Source organism: Piliocolobus tephrosceles, chromosome 1 (assembly GCF_002776525.5).
Source record: "Piliocolobus tephrosceles isolate RC106 chromosome 1, ASM277652v3, whole genome shotgun sequence".
Lineage (NCBI taxonomy): Eukaryota > Metazoa > Chordata > Mammalia > Primates > Cercopithecidae > Piliocolobus > Piliocolobus tephrosceles.
Genome location: NC_045434.1, coordinates 12,085,384 through 12,107,001, shown reverse-complemented (window position 1 = coordinate 12,107,001; position 21,618 = coordinate 12,085,384). Strand labels below are relative to the sequence as shown.

The window sequence follows — 21,618 nt, the reverse complement described above, 5'->3', positions numbered from 1 at the left end:
CAAAAAAAAAAAAAAAAAAAAATACAAAAATTAGCCAGGTGTCGTAGCGCATGCCTGTAGTCTCAGCTACTCAGGAGGCTGAGGCAGGAGAATCACTTAAACCCGGGAGGCAGAGGCTGCAGTGAGCCAAGATCGCGCCACTGAGCTCCAGCATGGGTGACAGAGACTCTGTGCCCCACCAAAAAAAAAAAAAAAAAAAAATTCAGGCCAAAGGGCAAAAATGCTTGCTTTTTAGCACTTAGTACTTATTTCCCCAAGAAGAGCAGGAGAGAAGTTTATTAATAATTAAACTGGACAGTTCTTTAACAGCTCTAATTAATTGATTCAGTGGTTCCTCTCCTCATTACCTTGCAGTGCTCCACTGACTGCAATGCTTTTGAACTTTACAGGCAGGTTAGAAATTCACTTAGACATTCGGATGGTGTGGGTGTCAGGGTGCAGCTCTCACACACAGTTGAGAGTGTAAATTGATACAACTTTACGGAAAATTGTTTAGCAATACCCACTCACACTTCTGTCTAGCAGTCTCACTTTAAGGACTTGATCCTACAGAACTCATTACGTGGTGCAAGGTACACAGTGTGGCATTCAAAATAGAGAAGAGCTGCGGGTAACTCCCATACCCGTTGGCAGGCACTGATTGAATAAATTATGGTGCATTGATGCTGTGGGATATTTTTCAACCATTAAAAAGAAGAGAGAGCCTTGGCCTTAAGAAATATATCTGATGTATTGTTAAGCAGATAAAGCAAGTTGTAGATCAATGTGATTTGGGGCCTAAAAAAAATATTTCTATATATGTGTGAACATGGCCATGACTAAGGAATCAGGAAGTGCCCAGATTGTAACCAGTAACGTGTGGTGAGTGAGATGGGATTGAGAGACGTGATAATAGATTGAGAGAGAAAGTTTTTCCTATCTCTTTTTGATTTCTAAAGAAACAGCATGATTTTGAGTAATTTTTCCTTTTTAGGTGTTTTTGGTACTTTTTCTTTTTCTTTTTCTTTTTTTTTTTTTTGAGATAGAGTTTCACTCTTATTGCCCAGGCTGGAGTGCAATGGCCTGGTCTCGGCTCACTGCAACCTCCGCTTCCCAGGTCCAAGAGATTCTCCTGCCTCAGCCTCCTGGGTAGCTGGGATTACAAGTGTCCACCACCACGCCCAGCTAATTTTTATGTTTTTAGTAGAGACAAGGTTTCACCATGTTGGTTAGGCTGGTCTCGAACTCCTGAGCTCAGGCAATCCGCCCGCATCAGCCTCCCAAAGTGCTGGGATTACAGCCATGAGCCACCACGCCCAGCTGGTATTTTTTCAAATCAAAGAAAAACTAATAGAGTAAATCATCCAAAACTTTAGATGGTATTTAGACTCTGTAAACTTTTCATATATGACAGATGAAGCCAAATGGTATTTCTGTGCGGTCAGCTAGCACACAATTGTGCACCCAAGGAAAATTATAGACTGAGCCAGGGAGTCTGTGGGTGCATTTCCTCAGCATTCAGCCTTCCCTTTGCCTGTGTTCTAGCATTACTTCTGTCCTACAGCCTGGGTTTTGTGAATGAAATAGATAGGTGCAAAAGCGCCCTGCCTCTCTGTACTATCCATAGCCCCGTGCTCTACTTGTATTCGCATGTACAAACCATAATCTCCTGTAAAACACTCTGTGATATTTCTGAATAATAACTCTACATCCTACACGAAGGGAAAACCCCTTTATCTTTCATCTTTGAAACCATAGCAAAGGTATGAAATTACACCTGAGCTTGCCCGGCCTCAAAGTCCCAGAACGGTTATGTCTTTGACCCCCTACTTCAACTCCAGAACAAGCAGGTCTTCCTTGTAATTGGATAGAAAACTCATTGCAGAGAAGAAGGACCTACAGGTCAAGAAACCCACAGGCTTGCTCTCATCCAAGCAAAGCGCTGTAGCATTTATTTTACATTTTCACTCTTCCTTATTTAGCTCTTTTTTTTTTAAGACAGAGTTTCACTCTTGTCACCCAGGCTGGAGCAATGGTGCGATCTCGGCTCACTGCAACCTCTGCCTCCTGGGTTCAAGCGATTCTCCTGCCTCAGCCTCCTGAGTAGCTGGGATTACAGGCTCCCACCACCACATCCAGCTAATTTTTTGTATTTTTAGTAGAGATGGAGTTTTAGCCGGACTGGTCTCCTGACCTTAGGTGATCCTGTCTCAGCCTCCCAAAGTGCTGGGATTACAGGCACCTGCCACCATGCCCAGTTAATTTTTGTGTTTTTAGTAAAGATGGGGTTTCACCATGTTGGCTAGGCTGGTCTTAAACTCCTGACCTCAGGTGATCCGCCCGCCTCAGCCTCCCAAAGTGCTGGGATTACAGGTATGAGCCACCATGCCCAGCCTGAGAAAGTTTTGAACAGTCTAAATCCATGTGCTGTGAATCCTGTTACCATCACACACCTAGGCATTTAAAATCATATTTTCAAGGCCATGTACTGAAATATTTTCTGCAAGCAGAGAGATCAAACTTGAGCATTGTTATTGTTGTAGTGGTTTCATAGTTCGAGGTCTTAGATTTAAGTCTTCCATTGATTTTGATTTGATTTTTATATATGGAGAGAGATAGGGGTCTAGTTTCATTCCTTTGCATATGGATATCCAGTTTTCCCAGCACCATTTATTGAAGAGACTGTCTTTTCCCCAGTGTATGCTCTTGGCACCTTTGTCAAAAGTGAGTTCCCTGTAGGTGTATGGGTTTGTTTCTGGGTTCTCTATTCTGTCCCATTGGTCTAAGTGTTTGTTTTTATGCTACTACCATCCTGGTTACTATAGCTCTGCAGTATAACTTGAAGTCAGGTAATGTGATTCCAAAGAAGCTAGTTAAGTAATTGAGCTGAACTGGTGCCTCAAGTCATAAGCGTGCGGAGCGTTTCTTCTCAGGTTCTCTGCCTATAATTTAGTTTGCCACACCAGATGAAGAGTGACAACTTGGTCTTGGTGTTCGTGGTGGTTTCCAATCAGGCTTTGGTCATAACAGGTGAACCAGCCTGGGCCATGCTTTCCCATTCAGTTATCCTCCCCATAGTTTGCAAAGTAGCACAGATGAATGCTTTATGAGTTGGCTAAGCACAGACATTTCAAGACTAAACTAGATAGTCCTGAAGAGCATGTTTCACAGAAAACTAGCCCCTATGGGACCAGTGGGGGATGTCAGAGAACAAGGATTCAACATACTGAGTTTTAAAGATCTAATTGGCTTTTAATAATGATTCATGAACCAGGCACCATAGTCTGCAAAATAGACAAGGGTTCTGCTGGGCACTGCAGGACAGTTGGTTTTTGGAAGGTGGCTTGAGCAGGAACAAGGAAACAGCACAGTGCCTAGAGTGGATTGGTTAACATCAGGGGACTTCGGGTGACTTTCCTTCTATGGGTTAAGCAAAGGGGACTTCCCTAGCATGTCAGTTCATGACTGGCCCCCTTTTGATTGGTTGCTGTGAATCTCCTGGGTTTTTTTTGGTTTATTTGGTTTAGTGTGGTTTGGTTTGGTTCTTTTGGGGGAAACTGGCCAGTTTGGAGAGTCAGCTATTATTTCTCTCTCCTGATATCAGAAGATCAGATCTTAGGAGTACACAGCTGAGGTTTTGGGTTGGTGATGTGGAACCTTAGTGTGAGTGACTCCATTTTGGGTTGGTCTGTTGGGGTCTCAGTGCAGGAGCTCAGTCCACATCAATAGCCTCTCCTTGTTTTTTTTTTTTTTTTTTTTTTTTGAGACGGAGTTTCGCTCTGTCGCCCGGGCTGGAGTGCAGTGGCCGGATCTCAGCTCACTGCAAGCTCCGCCTCCCGGGTTCACGCCATTCTCCTGCCTCAGCCTCCGGAGTAGCTGGGACTACAGGCGCCCGCCACTTCGCCCGGCTAGTTTTTTTGTATTTTTTAGTAGAGACGGGGTTTCACCATGTTAGCCAGGATGGTCTCGATCTCCTGACCTCGTGATCTGCCCGTCTCGGCCTCCCAAAGTTCTGGGATTACAGGCTTGAGCCACCGCGCCCGGCCTGCCTCTCCTTGTTTTTATTTGACTTCTCCATCAACCTATTAGTGTCTCTGGTCACATCAGTCCTTTCCCACGTGGGCTGCACATTCAGCTGGGAGCTGGGAGCTTTTCCCAAGTGTGCCCTGGGCCCTGGGGTTTCTGTTGCTTGGAGCCTGATATTAAATCCCAGTTGTAAATAGTTAGAGGCAACTGTTCCTTAGTACCCAGAGCTTTCAGCTCCCTGAGCAGAAATGGGACTTGACTGTCAGTTTATAAAATAACCAAGGTGTGAAATTCATGGAACTTAGCCAACTTTCTGTTCAAAGAATTCTTGGCAGCAGTTAATACATTTTGCCCAAATATAAGATAATTCTCTTGTTCTTACAATGAGAAGGTTTTATAAAATGGCGGTTTTCTTTAGTTTACTTGAATATAAAACATAGGTGTTCGACTCTGCAACACCTTAACATTTCTTAAGGAGATATTTAAAACAACCCATGTCCAGGCCTCACACCACGCCAGTTAAATAAGTGAGAAGTTCTTCCCAGCCAGTGTTAAGAAAAATTAACATCAAGTTTTAGAAAGGTAGACCAACTATACAAATGCATACCTATATAATTTAAGTTATTACATTAATTTACACACACATATTTAAAATCATAGACTAATCTAATTTAGAGATGCCGCATTTTTTCCCCATCTCTCCTGTTTCATAAATGTTATTCACACGGCATTTCTCTGTTATCCTTGGAATAGTGTTTGTATCGTGTCACTCTGGCACAGGGCTCTACAGAGCATGTTGAGCATGTCGCCTTCCTCACTGCCCACATCATTTGAGAGAACACATTTTAAACATTTTTTATTGTGGTAAAATATACATAACTTAAAAGTTATGATTTTAACCGTTTTTAACTCTGTCACCCAGGCTGGAGTGTAGTGGCAAGATCTCGGTTCACTGCAGCCTCCACCTCCCAGGTTCGAGCGATTCTCCTGCCTCAGCCTTCCAAGAAGCTGGGATTACAGGTGCATACCACCACGCCCGGCTTATTTTGTATTTTTAGTAGAGATGGGGTTTCACCACATTAGCCAGGCTGGTCTCGAACTCCTGACCTCACGTGATCCGCCCGCCTCGCCTCCCAAGTGCTGGGATTATAGGCGTGAGTCACCGGGCCTGACCCATTTTAACCTATTTTTAAGTGTACAGCTCAGTGGCATTAAGTATATTCATGGTGTTGCGCAACCATCACCACCGTCCACCTCCAGAACTTTTCTGTCTTCCCAAACTGAAATTCTACACGCATTGAACGCTAACTCCCCATTCCCCATTTCTGCTTCCTATCCCCTGACAAGGAGGCTGGGCCAACGGATATCTCACCTCCCTCCAGGTTTCTCCAGATTTGCCCCCGTTTTTCTCCCTCTTTGTCCCATCTCCAAAGAAATGGTGTCTTTTCATCATCAAGGTCCATCCCTTGCTCCTTGAATACACTCCAGGCCCAGTGGAGCAAGCATCCTGTGGGGTGCATGGACAGGGTGCCTGGGGAACGCCCAGGGCACACAACCCAGACTGGGGGTTTGGAGAAGGTGTCCTAGCGGAAGTGATGTCTAAGCTGAGGCTCTACAGATAAGAGAAATTAAGCAGATGAAAGGGCTGGAGAGGTGGCATTTCAGGCCTACACAACCACACGCGTGTTCTTCAGCCGTCTCCATAGCCTCACTGCCTACCTGGTATCAGCCAGCCACCACTCTGCTAGAACGGCTTTCAAAATTGCTGCTCGTCTCCTCCTCACCAAGTCTTGTCTTCACTTGGTGCTCAGAGTCCATCTCTTTTGCAAGTTTTTTTTTTGGAAGTGGAGTCTCACTCAGTCACCTGGGTTGGAGTGCTGCAAGGGTTTTTTTTTTTTTTTTTTTTTTTTTTTTTGAGACAGAGTCTTGCTCTGTTACTCAGGCTGGAATGCAGTGGCGTGATCTCAGCTCACTGCAACCTCTGCCTCCAAGGTTCAGGTGATTCTCCTGCCTCACCCTCCCGAGTAGCTGGGATCACAGGCACTCACCACCACATCCAGCTAATTTTTGTACTTTTAATAGAGCCACGGTTTCACCATGTTGACCACGCTTGTCTCAAACTCCTGACCTCAGGCGATTGGCCCGCCTCGGCCTCCCAAAGTGCTGGGGAATTACAGGCATGAGCCACCGTGCCTGGCCGTTTGCTGCAACTTTTGATACTGCTTCCCCTGCTTTTCTTCCCCTCTCTGACCTCCTTTCTCTGCTGTCCTTTCGTTCCTTCCTCTGCCACTGACGTGTCCTCAGGTGCTTCTCGAGGTTGTGACCTCACAGCTGTCTTTTCACTTCCAGTCATTTCTTTTGTAATCACTTCGACATCCTTATTTTCATCTCCTGCCCTGGCCTCTCCCGGGGACCAGGACCATACTTTCAGCTCCTGTGGGTATCTCAAGTTTGTTGTGTGTGAGCCTGCCCTTGTCTTCTCTGTCACCTCTTCACAGCTTGCTCTGCGTTTCACCTCCTTTCCTATTTTCCCCAGTGATCGCATCTCTACAGCGGCTCTCGCTTCATCCCCTTCTCTCCTGGAGGAGTGATGCGGAGTCTCATTAATCCTTGCTCATGTCATTCTTCTCCCTTCTCTGTCCGTCGCCTCCACATGTTCTGTTGCCCCATGCGTCCTACACTGTAGCCCGGCAGGTATTTCCTGCGCTGGTCTTAGACACCTTTGAGGATGCCCTGCTTCAGACAAGAGCCCCTCAGTGACTCCCTGTTGTCTGGAATGACGTCCAGCTCCTTGGACAGGCCCCAGTCTATTCACCTGTCTCACCCCCTTCTTTTTGTTTTGTTTGTTTTTCGTAACTTCCAGCTTAATTTCTGAATCTTCTCCCTCTTGCCCCTCTCATGGTCTTGGCTTAAGATTAGATGCTTCTTCCTCTCAAGTCCCCACTGCCCGGATTTCAGCAGGGTCCGTCTCAAACATGTCTCTCTCCAAGAGACTGCCTCTGATTTTTTTCACCAGAAGACACCTTTCCTCTCTGGCTTCATCTGTACCCCTCTCTTGGAATTCACTGTCTTGTGCCTTGCATTTTAGTTGTTTAAGTGGTCTCCATTTCCCAGCATATCTTGAGGTCAAGGGTTCAGGTCCTTTTATCTTTGTCTGTGCATTGCAGTATGGGGGCTTTTACATATTAGCTGCTCAATAAATAGGTGTGGAATAAAGGCATTTGTATGCTTTCATTCAGACTACAAAACCCACAAAAATCAGTGGTTTCCCTATTTCACTCTTAGAAAACAAACCCACAACATAGCGCAACCTGATAATCAGAGCTAAGAACAAAGATCATGCGTATTAATCTAAATTCTATCGTTATCAACTTTCACAAGTAATTCGTATTCTCTCTCTGCATCACGGGGATGATTCTGGCCGGACATTGACCTTGGTAAAATTTTCTCCCGATTATGAGAAATCAAGTCAAATATGCCAAGTAACATAGTTTCTACTTAGAGTCAAGTTCATGTTTTAGCAGGAACCTCAAATACCACAAAATCTGTCAAGTTCTAACATTTGTATCTCTCGAGAGTACCTGAAGTTCCTGTTTCTGTTTCCTCAGCCCAGGTTTCCAATTCAGTGAGCAGAACCGTGACTGTGTTGATTTTTGAGTCCACATACCTGCCCGATCCTGCAGGAGTGATGCAGATGCGAAAAGGCAGGTCTCCACATGACCTGCGGAGTAATGACTAGTGTCCCTAAAGTCATGGGGCTTCTGGGGTTAGCCTTGAAATAAAACAAAAGGTTGCATAGAGAGAGATTTCTCTTTGCTCAGAGACTCACTATAATTCTCTCTTTCCATCTCTGCCTCTTCATCTGTTTCTCTCTCTCTCACACTCTCTCTCTGATACACACACACACACACACACACACACACACACACACATGCACGCACACACTCCTGAGTAAGGGAAATGTGAGGAGAAAGTATGACTTCAACTAAATGAAAAGAAATTGTGTGAATTATGGTAAGCAAGTTGGTTTTTAGTTCCAGTAAAGATAAGAAATATTTAGATTAGTTAGGAGAAAAGTCTAGCTGGTAACACATGGGAATGTGCCTGTGCGAAAAAAAAAAAAAAAAAAAATCCAGGTTTGTGGTTAGGTGAAGCTATGTACACTGCTGAGACATGGGGATGGATGAGCTTGGGATGAGGCAAAAGGCTTCTCTGAGAAGATTAAGAGAGAAAGATCGTTTAAAATGTTTAAAACACACCAGGCACAGTGACTCATGCCTGTAATCCCAGCACTTTGGGAGGCTGAGGCGGGCAGATCACGAGGTCAGGAGATGGAGGCCATCCTGGCCAACATGGTGAAACCCCATCTCTACTAAAAATACAAAAACTAGCTGAGTGTGGTGGCGCATGCCTGTAATCCCAGCTACTCAGGAGGCTGAGGCAGGAGAATGACTTGAACCTGGGAGGCAGAGATTGCAGTGAGCCGAGATTGTGCCAGTGCACTCCAGCCTGGTGACAGAGAGAGACTCCATCTCAAAAAAAAAAAAAAAATGCTTAAAACACATTGACACCACGGAGTTAGCACATCTTGACAGGTGAAACTCTCAGACCCAAGAAAATAGAGGCACGTTAGAGCTGAGCTAATCCCACAGCTACCTCATTACACAAACGGGGAATCTGAGACCCGCATTGGCACTGTGTCTGAGGTTCTAAAGCCCAGGGCTTCTGACTGGCCTCTTGTGCTTCTTCAGTACTGTGGATGGGGGTGGGGTGGGGGGTGACATTAGCTGATGAGAAAGATTTGGTTGTAGAAAGATGGAGTTAACATAAACGAAGGTGTACTGGGACTGGTCTCCTCTGCTGACTTCATGGGAAGCGCGCACACACACACCCCTCCAAGATCAGAGTAAATCCCTCACATCCCTGTAGCATGGTCCTGATTATAAAAATGGAACCCCAGTCAGAAGGGCAGAAACATGATTGTCTCTCAAGAGATTTGGACGCCACTTTCTCATAGTTGGTTTTAGCTGCTTTGCAATATATACTGAAATAAATAGAAAAGGGAAAGAATTGTAACCTGGATCGACAGACAACAAGCCCTGACAGACAAAAAGCAGATAAGAAATAAAATAAGGGGCCAGGCGCGGTGGCTCAAGCCTGTAATCCCAGCACTTTGGGAGGCCGAGACGGGCGGATCACGAGGTCAGGAGATCGAGACCATCCTGGTGAACACGGTGAAACCCCGTCTCTACTAAAAAAATACAAAAAACTAGCCGGGCGAGGTGGCAGGCGCCTGTAGTCCCAGCCACTCGGGAGGCTGAGGCAAGAGAATGGCGTAAACCCAGGAGGCGGAGCTTGCAGTGAGCTGAGATCCGGCCACTGCACAGCCCGGGCGACAGAACGAGACTCTGTCTCTGAAAAAAAAAAAAAGAAAGAAAAAAAAAAGAAAGAAAAAAAAAAGAAATAAAATAAGGAAGATAACTCATAATGTAAAATAAACATAGCACATTGTTGCTTCATTGAGACCCTTTTTTTTTTTCTTTCTTTCTTTGAGATCTTGCTGTCTTTCAGGCTGAAGTACAGTGGTTCAGTCATAGCTCACTGCAGCCTCCAACTCCTGGGCTCAAGCGCTCCTCCCATCTCAGCCACCCAAGTAGCTGGGGCTGCGGGCACAAACTATGGTGTCCAGCTGATAATTTTTAAAAATAGGGACACTAGGGCATTTAGCAAATTTGAGTGTCTGCTGTGTATCAAGCACTGTTCTGGGCACTGGGACAGCACAGGGAGCAAATAAACAAAAGTCCCTGCACTCAAGGTGCTCATATTCTAGAGGCAGATGCTGGGTTCACCTCCCATTAAAATACCATTCTCAAGATCCAGTCCCTCCACCCACCCCAGCCCCCAGGGTTTTGGTGGAAATTTAAATAAGTTGGAAGATGGATAATATCTCCATTCACATTTGGATATGATTTTAATGAAGGTTGCTTTTTGGTTTTTAGGGAGAAGAAAACGGCTTTCCAGATAGCACTGGAGATCCCCTTCCAGGTAAATGATTTATTCTAAAAATATCTGGGCTAATAGCTAGTATGACTGAATTAAAGATACTTGGAGGCCAGGGTTGGTGACTCACGCCTGTAATTCCAGCACTTTGGGAGGCCGAGGTGAGTGGATCACCTGAGCTCATGAGTTCAAGACCAGCCGGGCCAACATGGTGAAACCCCGTCTCTACCAAAAATACAAAAATTAGCTGGGTGTGGTGGTGGGCGCCTGTAATCCCAGCTACTTGGGAGGCTGAGGCAGGAGAATCGCTTGAACCCAGGAGGCGGAGGTTGCAGTGAGCCGAGATCGCGCCATTGCACTCCAGCCTGGACAACAGAGTGAAACTCCATCTCAAAAAATTAAATTAAAATAAAATAAAAGTAATTTGAGACTATGTTTATCATTAACTTTAAAATCTGTAATGAGGAATAGAGCAACTTTCTACTCGCAGCAAACTGCAGGGAAAGCCCTATCTTACAAGACTTCACAAAAGCCTTCAAAGAGTATTTTCTCTGCACTACCCTTCCTTTGCATGTGAGGGGCATGGCAGGGTTCTGAATGGGGCAGGTTTAGGATCCGGCCAGTCAGGACTGAACGGATTCTCCTTCCCTCTGAGTTCTAAGAGCCATAGCACTGGTGGAGAACGTGCTGTTTGTTGCTTGGTGGAAGGGACCAGAAGCCAGCTGGGTCATCTCTCTCTGTGTGTCTTGGCTACTTGGGTAGCCAAAGGAGCCCTCCTGACGTTAGGCCAAGTGTTAGTCCTGCTCCTTTTCTGCTTTCGGTGTGTTTAAGCAAAGAAACATTAAAGTTTATTTCTCCCCCCTCCCCTTTTTTAATCATAAGACAGACATTTTTGCAATGTTTAAATTTCTCATTAATTAATCAGAAGGGATAGGGAGTAAGGGAGTAAGCATTAAAATAAGCTAGCAAATGGCCAGGTGTGGTGGCTCACACCTGTACTCCCGGCACTTTGGGAGGCCAAGGTAGGCAGATCACTTGAGACCAGGAGTTCAAGACCAGCATGGCCAACATGGCGAAACTCCATCTCTACTAAAAATACAAAAATTAGCCAGGCGTGGTGACAGGCACCTATAATCTGAGCTACTCGGGAGGCTGAGGCAGGAGACTTGCTTGAACCCGGGAGGCAAAGATTGCAGTGAGCTGAGATTACACTACTGCATTCCAGCCTGAGCGACAGAGCAAGACTCCGTCTCAAAAAAAATGCTAGTAAAATAATAATAATAAAAAGACCTCACCAACATTTTCTCCATCTTGTAAAGCATACATTGACTGACTGGAGTCACCAGAGTTTTGTTTATTTCTTTCTTAAGCAGGGTGGGGGACCCATAGAGCCCTCAGGGGCAGCTATCATCAGCCCAGGTAACCAAGCTGAGAAACCAGAACATGCAGTGCATACTCAACGTTTTTTCCCCTTAGAAACATGATATTAGAAAATACACCAATACCAGCATGTGAGCAGCAGTTCTCTCTGGAAGGCGCAGTTCTAGGTGATTTTTTTTTTCATTCCATAGATTTTTTTGTTTTGTCTTGTTTTTTGTTTTGTTTTGTTTTGAGATGGAGTTTCACACTCTTGTCACCCAGGCTTGAGTGCAATGGTGAGCCACCATGCCTGTCAAATTTTTGTAATTTTAGTAGAGATGGGGTTTCACCATGTTGGCCAGGCTGTTCTCAAACTCCTGACCTCAGGTGATCCAACCGCCTCGGCCTCCCAAAATGCTGGGATTACAGGCATGAGCCACCATGCCTGGTGAGTTTTGATTTTCTTTCCACTATCCTATGTTTCTAAAATTTCTAACATGAGCTGGTATCGGAAATGCCCTTCCGCATTTAATCTGTGTATACAAATGTATATATAACAAATGATCACATGTCGGTAAGTATACCTTGCTGCATGGTAAATAACCAAGGAAATTTCTAAAAGGTTAACTGTGGTTGGCCTGGGTAATGGGAGCATTAATTTTTTCCATATGCTCATCTGAATTTTCAGATTTGCCATGACAAGCACATATTTATTTTCTAATTTAAAAAAATCTATATTTAAACTCTTTAAAGGCTAACACCCCACACACTAATGTGGCATGTTAACTAAAATAAAAATGAGTACAGAAATTTGTTTAGAAATATTTATAAACCCTTCAAGGACTCTTCTGAATGATAGTCATTATTAATTAGTAGATTAATTTTAATCAGGCTTCTGGTCATCTTCAAACATTTTTTACTTGTGTCAGAATGAACCACCAGAATGTTGTTTGTTTGTTTTTTGAGACGGAGTTTCACTCTTGTTGCCCAGGCTGGAGTGCAATGGCGTGGTCTCAGCTCACCAAAACCTCCACATCCTGGGTTCAAGCAATTCTCCTGCCTCAGCCTCCCAAGTAGCTGGGATTACAGGCATGTGCCACCACGCCCGGATAATTTTATATTTTTAATAGAGATGGAGTTTCACCATGGTTGGTCAAGCTGGTCTTGAACTCCTGACCTCAGGTGATCCACCAGCCTCAGCCTCCCAAAGTGCTGGGATTACCGGCCTCAGCCACCACGCCCAGCCCAACCTGGGTCTTTTTGTATGTGAGAGTTTGCTTCTTTTTCTCACGTGCTTTCTCTACTCCAGTTTTATTCGATGACACAATTGAGGCCCAGCATGATTGACTTGCCTGGATCCACCCAACCTGTCAGTTAGACTTCCCAGTGCTGCTGCCGCCAGCTTAATGTCTCCTTAAAAGGATGGTTTAGAGAAAATGAAATCACGTTGTTCTTCCCCTTTGGTTAAGAGATCAAACGCCCACCAAAAGCCCTTGGGTCAGTTTCTTAGTAGGTAAAAATAATTCTTCATCACTGTCCGAAAGCTGCTAACATATGACTCTTATGATGAATAATGTGGTGTGTGTGTGTTTGTGTGTGCCCCAAGTTCCAATGATTTATCAAAGCCAGAAACTGGTAACTTAACTATGTTTATTTCCAACCACATTGGAAACCACACACAGAAAAAAAAAAAAAAAAAAAAAGCATGATTATACCCCCTTAATAACCATTACTGCAGAAGGATGTGACTCTACTTCAACATTTGTTGATATTTTGCAGCCTCCAAATCTGATCATGTATAACCACCTGGGATAGAGTTATTTATTTATTTATTTATTTATTTGAGACAGAGTCTTGGTCTGTCACCCAGGCTGGAGTGCAGTGGCGCGATCTCAGCTCACTGCAAGCTTTGTCTCCCGGTTCATGCCATTCTCCTGCCTCAGCCTCCTGAGTAGCTGGGACTACAGGCACCCACCACCACGCCCAGCTAATTTTTTGTATTTTTAGTAAAAATGGGGTTTCACCGTGTTAGCCAGGATGGTCTTGATCTCCTGACCTCGTGATCCGCCCGCCTGGGCCTCCCAAAGTGCTGGGACTACGGGCATGAGCCGCCGCACCCGGCCGGGATAGAGTTATTTTATTTCAGAACCACAGTACTTAGCTATCTCTGAAGTTGCCAATATAAAATGTTTACTCTCTAATGGTTTTGAACGAACTCAAGACCTGGTTATCCCGGGGAGCATCCTTACAAATGACCTGAGAGCTAACAGTCCTCTTGCGGCAGTGGAGGGAAACATTCCCGTGACTATCACTCTCCAAAAGCCAGAGGGTGCAAGATAATAGGGCAGCTTCCCTGCAGGGAGGCACATTAAGTCAGTCTGTGATCCGCTGCCAACATCCTGACTGGAGCCATTTCTACGCCTAACTAATCATGACGTTTGTGAATTGTGAATCTTGTTCCAATTCACAATTAACTGTTAATTGACCCATATTTTATAACCCGCCAGCCGTGAACTTATGAGTTAGATACAGACACTACCAGACATTCACTATTTTTTTAACAGTTGTTTTAAATGACATTAATGAGCATGCTTGATTCCTGAACTCTTCTTTACAGTATAATTTTAAAATATTTGAGTGAGAAACGATGGCGAGGAGGAGGGTGGGGGGAGAAATGTCCCATGGAAACAGCTCATCAGGTTGAGTGTGGAGAAGCACTGCCTATCCGAGAACTCTTAATCATCAACAGACATGGCGTCTCACAAAGACAGGTGGGTGTAATTCCAAAACCTGATTTTGGCAGGCACTCCTGACTAAATACTTAATCTGGAGATGTCTTCAAGGCCGGCGGAGGTTTAGGTTTTCAGTCCTGGCTGCACATTAGAAGTCCCAAGGGAGCTTTTAAAAATTCCCGTGTCCTCCCTGCATCCCAGACTAATTAGTCAGGATCTCCGAGGGTGTGACCACACATCAGGGTTTTGTGAATTTCCCTGGGGGGTTGGTAGGGTGGGGGGTGGGGGGGTCCATCCTATGGCCAAAGTTGGGAACCGCTGCTTTTTAAAAGACTGTTGGTTTGGTTTTTTGTTTTGTTTTGTTTGAGACGGGTTCTTGCTCTGTCGCCCAGGCTGGAGTGCAGTGGCGTGATCTCAGCTCACTGCAACCTCCACCTCCTGGGCTCAAGCGATTCTTCTGAAAAAGGCTGTTGGTTATTAATGCTTCCCCACAGCTATTCTGTTCATTGTTGCGTGCTTCTTACCGTGTGCTAGGATGGGGACTTTAAAGGATTACCTCATCTAATCCTCACAACCACCTTGTGAGAGAGGTGTCATTATCCCTGTTTGGAGAGTGAGACGGAGGCTTAGCAAGCTCAGTAACCTGTCCAAGTCGCACATCTGCGTGGGGTTAGCTGCCTCCAAAGCTCATGCCGTTAATCTCCATGGTACACGGTGTCCTCTCCATAGCAATCTTGCAGCTGCCTGGTTAACACCAAAAACACTTGCGTCAGCTGGTTTGAAAATTTCTAGATAGAGAGCTCTTCTTGGGCTGCTAAGAAGCCTAATTTCTCATTTGATTTTTTTCTTGAACTGTCACACTCCTCATTCATTTGATGTATTCATCGATATTTATTGGGCACCCGCTGTGTGCCTGGTGTGCAGCAGTGACACCAGACATCCAAAGACCTTTTCCTCTTAGAGCTTATATTCTAGTTGGGAGAGACAGACAATAAACACAGAATCAGTAAGTCATTTTATATGGTGGTAGGTGCCTTGAGAAAGATAAGCCAGGTTAATGGGATTAAGCCTGATAGGGGGAGGGTGCCACTTTAGCTCGGAAGGGGCATTGAGACCCAAACAATGTGAAGGACCCGGCCCATGGAGATCTAAGACAGGAGGATGCCAGGGACAGGAACTTGCTGGGGCAAACGCCCTGAGGCTGGACTGAGCTCAGTGTTCTAGGATGGGTGTGGGCAGTGAGGAGCAGCAGAGGAGGTGCGCTGAGAGATGGCCTGGGGCCTCTTTCTTCCCCTGCCTCCTTCAAAAAATAAAACTAGCCGGATGTGGTGGCTCACACCTGTAATCCCAGCAATTTGGGAAGCTGAGGTGGGTGGATTGCTTGAGTCCAGGAGTTCAAGACCAGCCTAGGCAACATAGTGAGACCCCTGTTTCTACCAAAAAATAAAAAAATTAGCTGAGCCTGGTGGTGTGCTCCTGTGGTCCCAGCTACTCAGGAGGCTGAGGCAGGAGCATTGCTTGAACCTGGGAGGTGGAGGCTGCAGTGAGCCATGATTGTGCCACTGTACTCCAGCCTGGGTGACAGAGTGAGACTCTGTCTCTAAATAAATAAATAAATCTAAAACCCAACATCTTGGAGTGCAGTAGCACGATCATGGCTCACTGCAGCCTCAATCTCCTGGGCTAAGCGAGCTTCCCCTTCAGCCTCCTGAGTAGCTGGGACTATAGGCGTGACCACACCCGACTGATCAAAACTGAACATCTGTAAAGAACATTGGCATAAGACTTGGCAAAAATGGCATCTTGTCCCTCATCTCATCTAGTCCAAGAGATACAGACAATACTGCCATCTCCATTTTATAGATGAGGAGATGATGAGTCTGACGTTCCTAGAGGTTCAATGCCCTGAGACATCAAGCCTTGAGGAATTTGGAGCATTGGGATTTGAAGAACATCATTCAAAAAGACCCAGAATCAGGATGATTTGGGATTACGCTTGTCAAGGACTCAGGGCAGGGCTACCATACGTTAGGCACAAGAATTTTGATAATTATTGTGATAATTATCTGATTATCACAAGAATTCTGATAATTAACAGTGATAATTACTGTGTTAATGGTCACTTCATCATGACAGTTACTGTGATGACAAGGAACCTGGCCCTTCTTCACCTGACAAATGTTTTCTTCGTTTGAGCCACTGCTCAAACTAGACTGACCAAGAGTAGATCTTCAGGGCTTTGGCCTTTCAAACAGGAAGTCAACATAAAAGACTCGACGTGGCTTCATTCTTGCTTTGCACCAGTGGAAAATATACAGGTCAAGAGTCAAAACATGGTAAATGGGGATCCCAATTATTAGCGAATCTAAGTGAATTTTTATGTATAATTAATTTTTCAACAACCCTCTCTTCTCCTCCCCAAACCTAGAATTAATCCATCTTTTGTATTTTAAGGCCAATTCTGTAGTATTTTCCATCAGTATCTATTTACTGCTAGCAGATATCAGCTACATTCTTTCTCCTTTAGTAGAAGTTCCCTCTTTAGGTATTAAGATTCATTAAGCGACAATAACAAATCTACCTTGTCCCCCAGGGACAATACACAGTTCTCATTCATTTGTTCATTTAGCAGATAATTTTTGAATTTCCACTGTACAGCAACCCTTTGCTTGTTATTTGAGAAGCATCAAATAATAATCTCATTTTTTGACTGGGTGCGATGGCTCACACCTGTAATCCCAGCACTTTGGGAGGCCAAGGCGTGTGGATCACTTGAGGTTGGGCATTTGAGACCAGCCTGGCCAACATGGTGAAACCCCATCTCTATTAAAAATACAAAAATTAGCCGGGCATGGTGGCAGGGGCCTGTAATCACAGCTACTCGGGAGGGTGAGACAGGAGAATCGCTTGAACCTGGGAGGCAGAGGTTGCAGTGGGCCAAGATCGCCCCATTGCACTCCAGCCTGGGCGATAAGAGCGAGACTCTGTCTCAAAAATAAAATAAATAAAATAAATAAAATAAAATAAAATAAATAAAATAAAATAAAATAAAATATAAAATCTCATTTTTCTCCATTTCTGATAAAGATTTATTTGGTCCAAAGTCTTTCTCTCCCCTCTCTAAGGCATTACCCAGTTTAACCTTTCATGTATAATATATATGATAGTAATTTAAAGTATAGCAGGACAAAATGTATTTGATAGGAAAAAAACCTTGCTTGCTCTGTGTTAAGTCCTCCAGAGAGCTAATTAGAGTTTGTAATTCTAAAAGGCAGCTATAGATTCATTTATATTAGCAGTTCATGTAGATTCCAATTAAGGAAATAGTTTGTCACTTGTGTTATTGAAAACACACACAGGGCGAGCGCGGTGGCTCATGCTGGTAATCCCAGCGCTTTGGGAGGCTGAGGCGGGCGGATCATGAGGTCAGGAGTTTGAGATCAGCCTGGCCAACATGGTGAAAACCCGTCTCTACCACAAATACAAAACAAATTAGCTGGGAGTAGTGGCAGGCGCCTGTAATTTCAGCTAGGTCGGAATGCTGAGGTGGGAGAATCGCTTGAACCCAGGAGGTGGAGGTTGCAGTGAGCCGAGATGGCACCATTGCACTCCAGCTTGGGCAACAAGGGCAAGACTCCGTCTCAAAAAAAGGAAAGAAAACACACACAAACAAAAACTTTAGTAGATCTTTTGGCATATCGTTTTTTAAAATAAATTGATAATGGTCGATATGATTGTTCAAAGAAATAAGAGCTTTTCATACACTCAGTTTAAAGGAACTTTCTAGGCCAGGCGTGTTGGCCCATGCCTGTAATCCCAGCACTTTGGGAGGCCGAGGCGGGTAGATCACCTGAGGTAAAGAGTTCAAGATCAGCCTGGCCAATGTGGTGAAACCCTGTCTCTACTAGAAAATACAAAAATTAGCTGGGCATGGTGGCTGGTGCCTGTAATCTCAGCAACTTGGGAGGCTGAGGCAGGAGAATGGTTGGAACCTGGGAGGCAGAAGTTGCAGTGAGCTGAGATGGTGCCATTGCACTCCAGCCCGAGCTGACAACAGCGACACTGTCTCAAAAACAAATAAATAAAGGAGCTTTACAGAAACTTTCTGATGTTTTTTCCTTCTTGACGGTAACATTGCCTACACTAACTCTTACAAAGACAAGACAAGAAAGGGAACTTGAGACACATCACATATAATTCTGGACTTAGCAGTTTAAATCCTAATTTTTTTTATGACATTAAAAAATGTCTATTTTAGGCCAGGCACAGTGGCTCACACCTGTAATCCCAGCACTTTGAGAAGCTGAAGGAGGCAGATTGCTTCAGCCCAGGAGTTCGAGACCAGCCTGGGGAGCATTGTGAGACCCCTGTCCCTACAACATTTTTTTTTTTTTTTGAGCTGGAGTTTCACTCATGTTGCCCAGGCTGGAGTGCAGTGGCATGGTCTCAACTCACCGCAACCTCTGCCTCCCGGGTTCAAGCAATTCTCCTGCCTCAGCCTCCCAAGTAGTTGGGATTACAGGTGTGTGCCACCATGCCCAGTTAATTTTTATATTTTTAGTAGAGATGGGGTTTCTCCATGTTGGTCAGACTGGTCTCGAACTCCCAACCTCAGGTGATCTGCCCCCCCTCGGCCTCCTAAAGTACTGGGATTACAAGCATGAGCCATATCGCCCAGCCTACAGAAAGTTTTAAAAAATTAGTTGGGTATGGTGGTGCATGCCAACTACTCGGGAGGCTGAAGCAGGAGGATTGCTTGAGAGGTGGAGGCTACAGTGAGCCATGATTGCAGCACTGCACTCCAACCTGGGCCACAGAGCAAGACCCTGTCTCAAAAATACATATAGTATTCAAATAAACACAATAATTATAGAAAATTGGAAAATATCCATAACCAAAAAAAAAAAAAAAAATTAGTCACCTGTGTTCTCATCACCCAGAATCAACCATTGTTAACATTTTTGTTATAGATCCTTCCAAACTTTTTTCCATGCTTGTGACTGTATTTATAATACACGATTTACAGGGATAGAAATGAATTATTTGTCATTATAAGAACTGCATTATAGCCAGGCACAGTGGCTCACGCCTGTACTTTGGGAGGCACAGTGAGTGGATAATGAGGTCAGGAGATCGAGCCCATCCTGGCTAACACAGTGAAACTCCGTCTCTACTAAAAATACAAAAAATTACCCGGGCGTGGTGGCGGGGGCCTGTAGTCCCAGCTACTCGGGAGGCTGAGGCAGGAGCAGAGATGCCTATCTGTTCTCAGGATTGTAAGGTGTTGCATGGAAATAAGAAAACTGTACAATGTTTCTCACTACAAGGCGGGGTCAGGAGATGCAAACAAAATGATGTGGGGGTTACAAGTGAGGTGGAATTCCAGACAGCGGCTGGGAAGACGTCATGGAAAGGGGGAATCTGAGGTGGGTTTTCTAGGATGGGTAAAGTTCATTAGAGGAAGAGAAGTGCCATAGAGGAAGTTCGGTGAGAAGGAGAGGGAAGACATTCTGATCATGAAGGAAACACTGAAAAAGGCATGGAGACAGAATAAGATAAGGCCTGTTATGATTTTTTTAACCTACCACTTTTTAAGAACCTTTAAAAAGAGATTTTTAAGACGAATACTTGGCACTGACAAAGGTGAAATGACTGGGTGTGGTGGCTCACAGCTGTAATCTCGGCACCTTGGGAGGCCGAGAGGGGAGATCACCTGAGGTCAGGAGTTTGAGACCAGCCTGGCCAACATGGTGAAACTCCATCTCTACTAAAAATACAAAAATTAGATGAGTGTGATGGCGGGTGCCTGGAATTCCAACTACTCAGGAGGCTGAGGCAGGAGAATTGCTTGAACCCAAGAGGCGGAGGTTGCTGTGAGCTGAGATTGTGCCACTGCACTCCAGCCTGGATGACAGGACGAGACTGTCTCAAAAAAAGAAAAAAAAAGAAAAGAAAAAAAGAAATTCATACTATAAACTGGTACAGCCTTTCTTCCTGGAGAGCAATTGGGGGCACATGCATCAATAGCCTTAGAAGGCTCATTCTTTTGACTTAATTATCCTGTTAGTGGTGAGATGATTAAAGATGCGGCCAAAATTTATGTGAAAGGTATGCATCACATCTTCACTCAGGAGAACTGGGGAAAACCCTAACTGTTAATAGTTTATCCAAAATTCATATATATAAATATATACATGTATACATGTGTACATATATGTATTATATATGTGTATATATGTATATGTGTGTATTATATATTATATACGTATATATGTATTATATATGTGTATATATGTGTATTATATGTGTGTGTGTATATATATATATACACGTGTGTGTATATGTGTGTGTGTGTGTATATATATATTCCAAATTTTCTACACTGAGATTAGATTAGGGATTTTGTTTTGTTTTTTGAGACAGTCCCACTCTGTTACCCAGGCTGGAGTGCAGTGGCACAGTCATAGTTCGTTGTAACCTGGAACTCCTGGGTTCAAGCAATCCTCCTGCCTCAGCCTCCCAAGCAGCTGGGACTGCAGGTGCCCACCATCACACTCGGCCAATTTTTAAATTTTTTTTGTGGAGATGGAGGTCTTGCTGTGTTGCCCAGGCTCGTCTTGAACTCCTGGCCTTAAGCAATCTTCCTGCCTCAGTTTCCCAAAGCACTGGAACTATGGGCAGAAGCCACTGTACCCAGCCAGTTTTTGTTTTTTTTTTTTTTAATTTAATTAAATTTTAAAAAAGAAAATGCAGGGAACTGAGTAGTCCAGTTTGGTTGAGCACAAGTTATATTGAAGCAGTCATGGAAAATAAAACAGGAAGAGAGCTTGGGGAGCATGGAGTGGAAGGCTGGGACTTGGTAACAGGACAGATACAGCAGAAGAAAGTCTAAGGACCCCAGCGAAGCTTAAGTGTACATAGGGAGGTCCAGGTATTCTTAAAAGGTGCACAGAGAGAAATGTTTTTTTTGTTTTTTTTGAGACAGAGTCTCGCTTTGTTGCCCAGGTTGGGTGGCAGCGGTGCAGTCACAGCTGACTGCCACCTCAACCTCCTAAGCTCAAGCAATCCGCTCACCTCAGCCTCCCACGAAGCTGAGACCACAGGCATGCGCCAGCACACCTGGCTAATTTTTAGTCTTTTTTTTTTGAGACGGGGTTCCACTATGTTGCACTGGCTGATTTTGAACTATTGTGCTCAAGTGATCCTCCTGCCTCAGCCTTCCAAATTGCTGGGGTTACAGGTGTGAGCCGCTGTGACTGGCCAGGGAGAAATTTTTTTTTTTTTCCCAGGGTGCTTTTTACTTTTTCTTTTTTAATTTCCATAGTTTATTGAGGAACAGGTGGTATTTGGTTACATGAGTCAGTTCTTTAGTGGTGATTTGTGAGATTTTGGTGCACCCATAACCCAAGCAGTACACACTGCACCCGGTTTGTATCTTTCATCCTTCACCCCCTTCCCACCTTTTCCCCGAGTCCCCAAAGTCTATTGTATCATTCTTTTTTTTTTTTTTTTTTTTTTTTTT

The 21,618-nt window shown here is 44.5% G+C and overlaps 1 protein-coding gene across 2 annotated transcripts in view; it reads left to right on the top strand.

Annotated features, from left to right (window-relative positions):
- Positions 1-21,618, top strand: part of EDARADD (EDAR associated death domain) — an 88,722-nt gene that overhangs the window by 61,367 nt on the left and 5,737 nt on the right. For both annotated transcript variants that reach the window (XM_023216201.2, XM_023216202.2), the window contains exon 5: positions 10,005-10,050. In XM_023216201.2, coding sequence (XP_023071969.1) covers positions 10,005-10,050 — 46 coding nt within the window. The remainder of the gene's footprint in view (positions 1-10,004; positions 10,051-21,618) is intronic.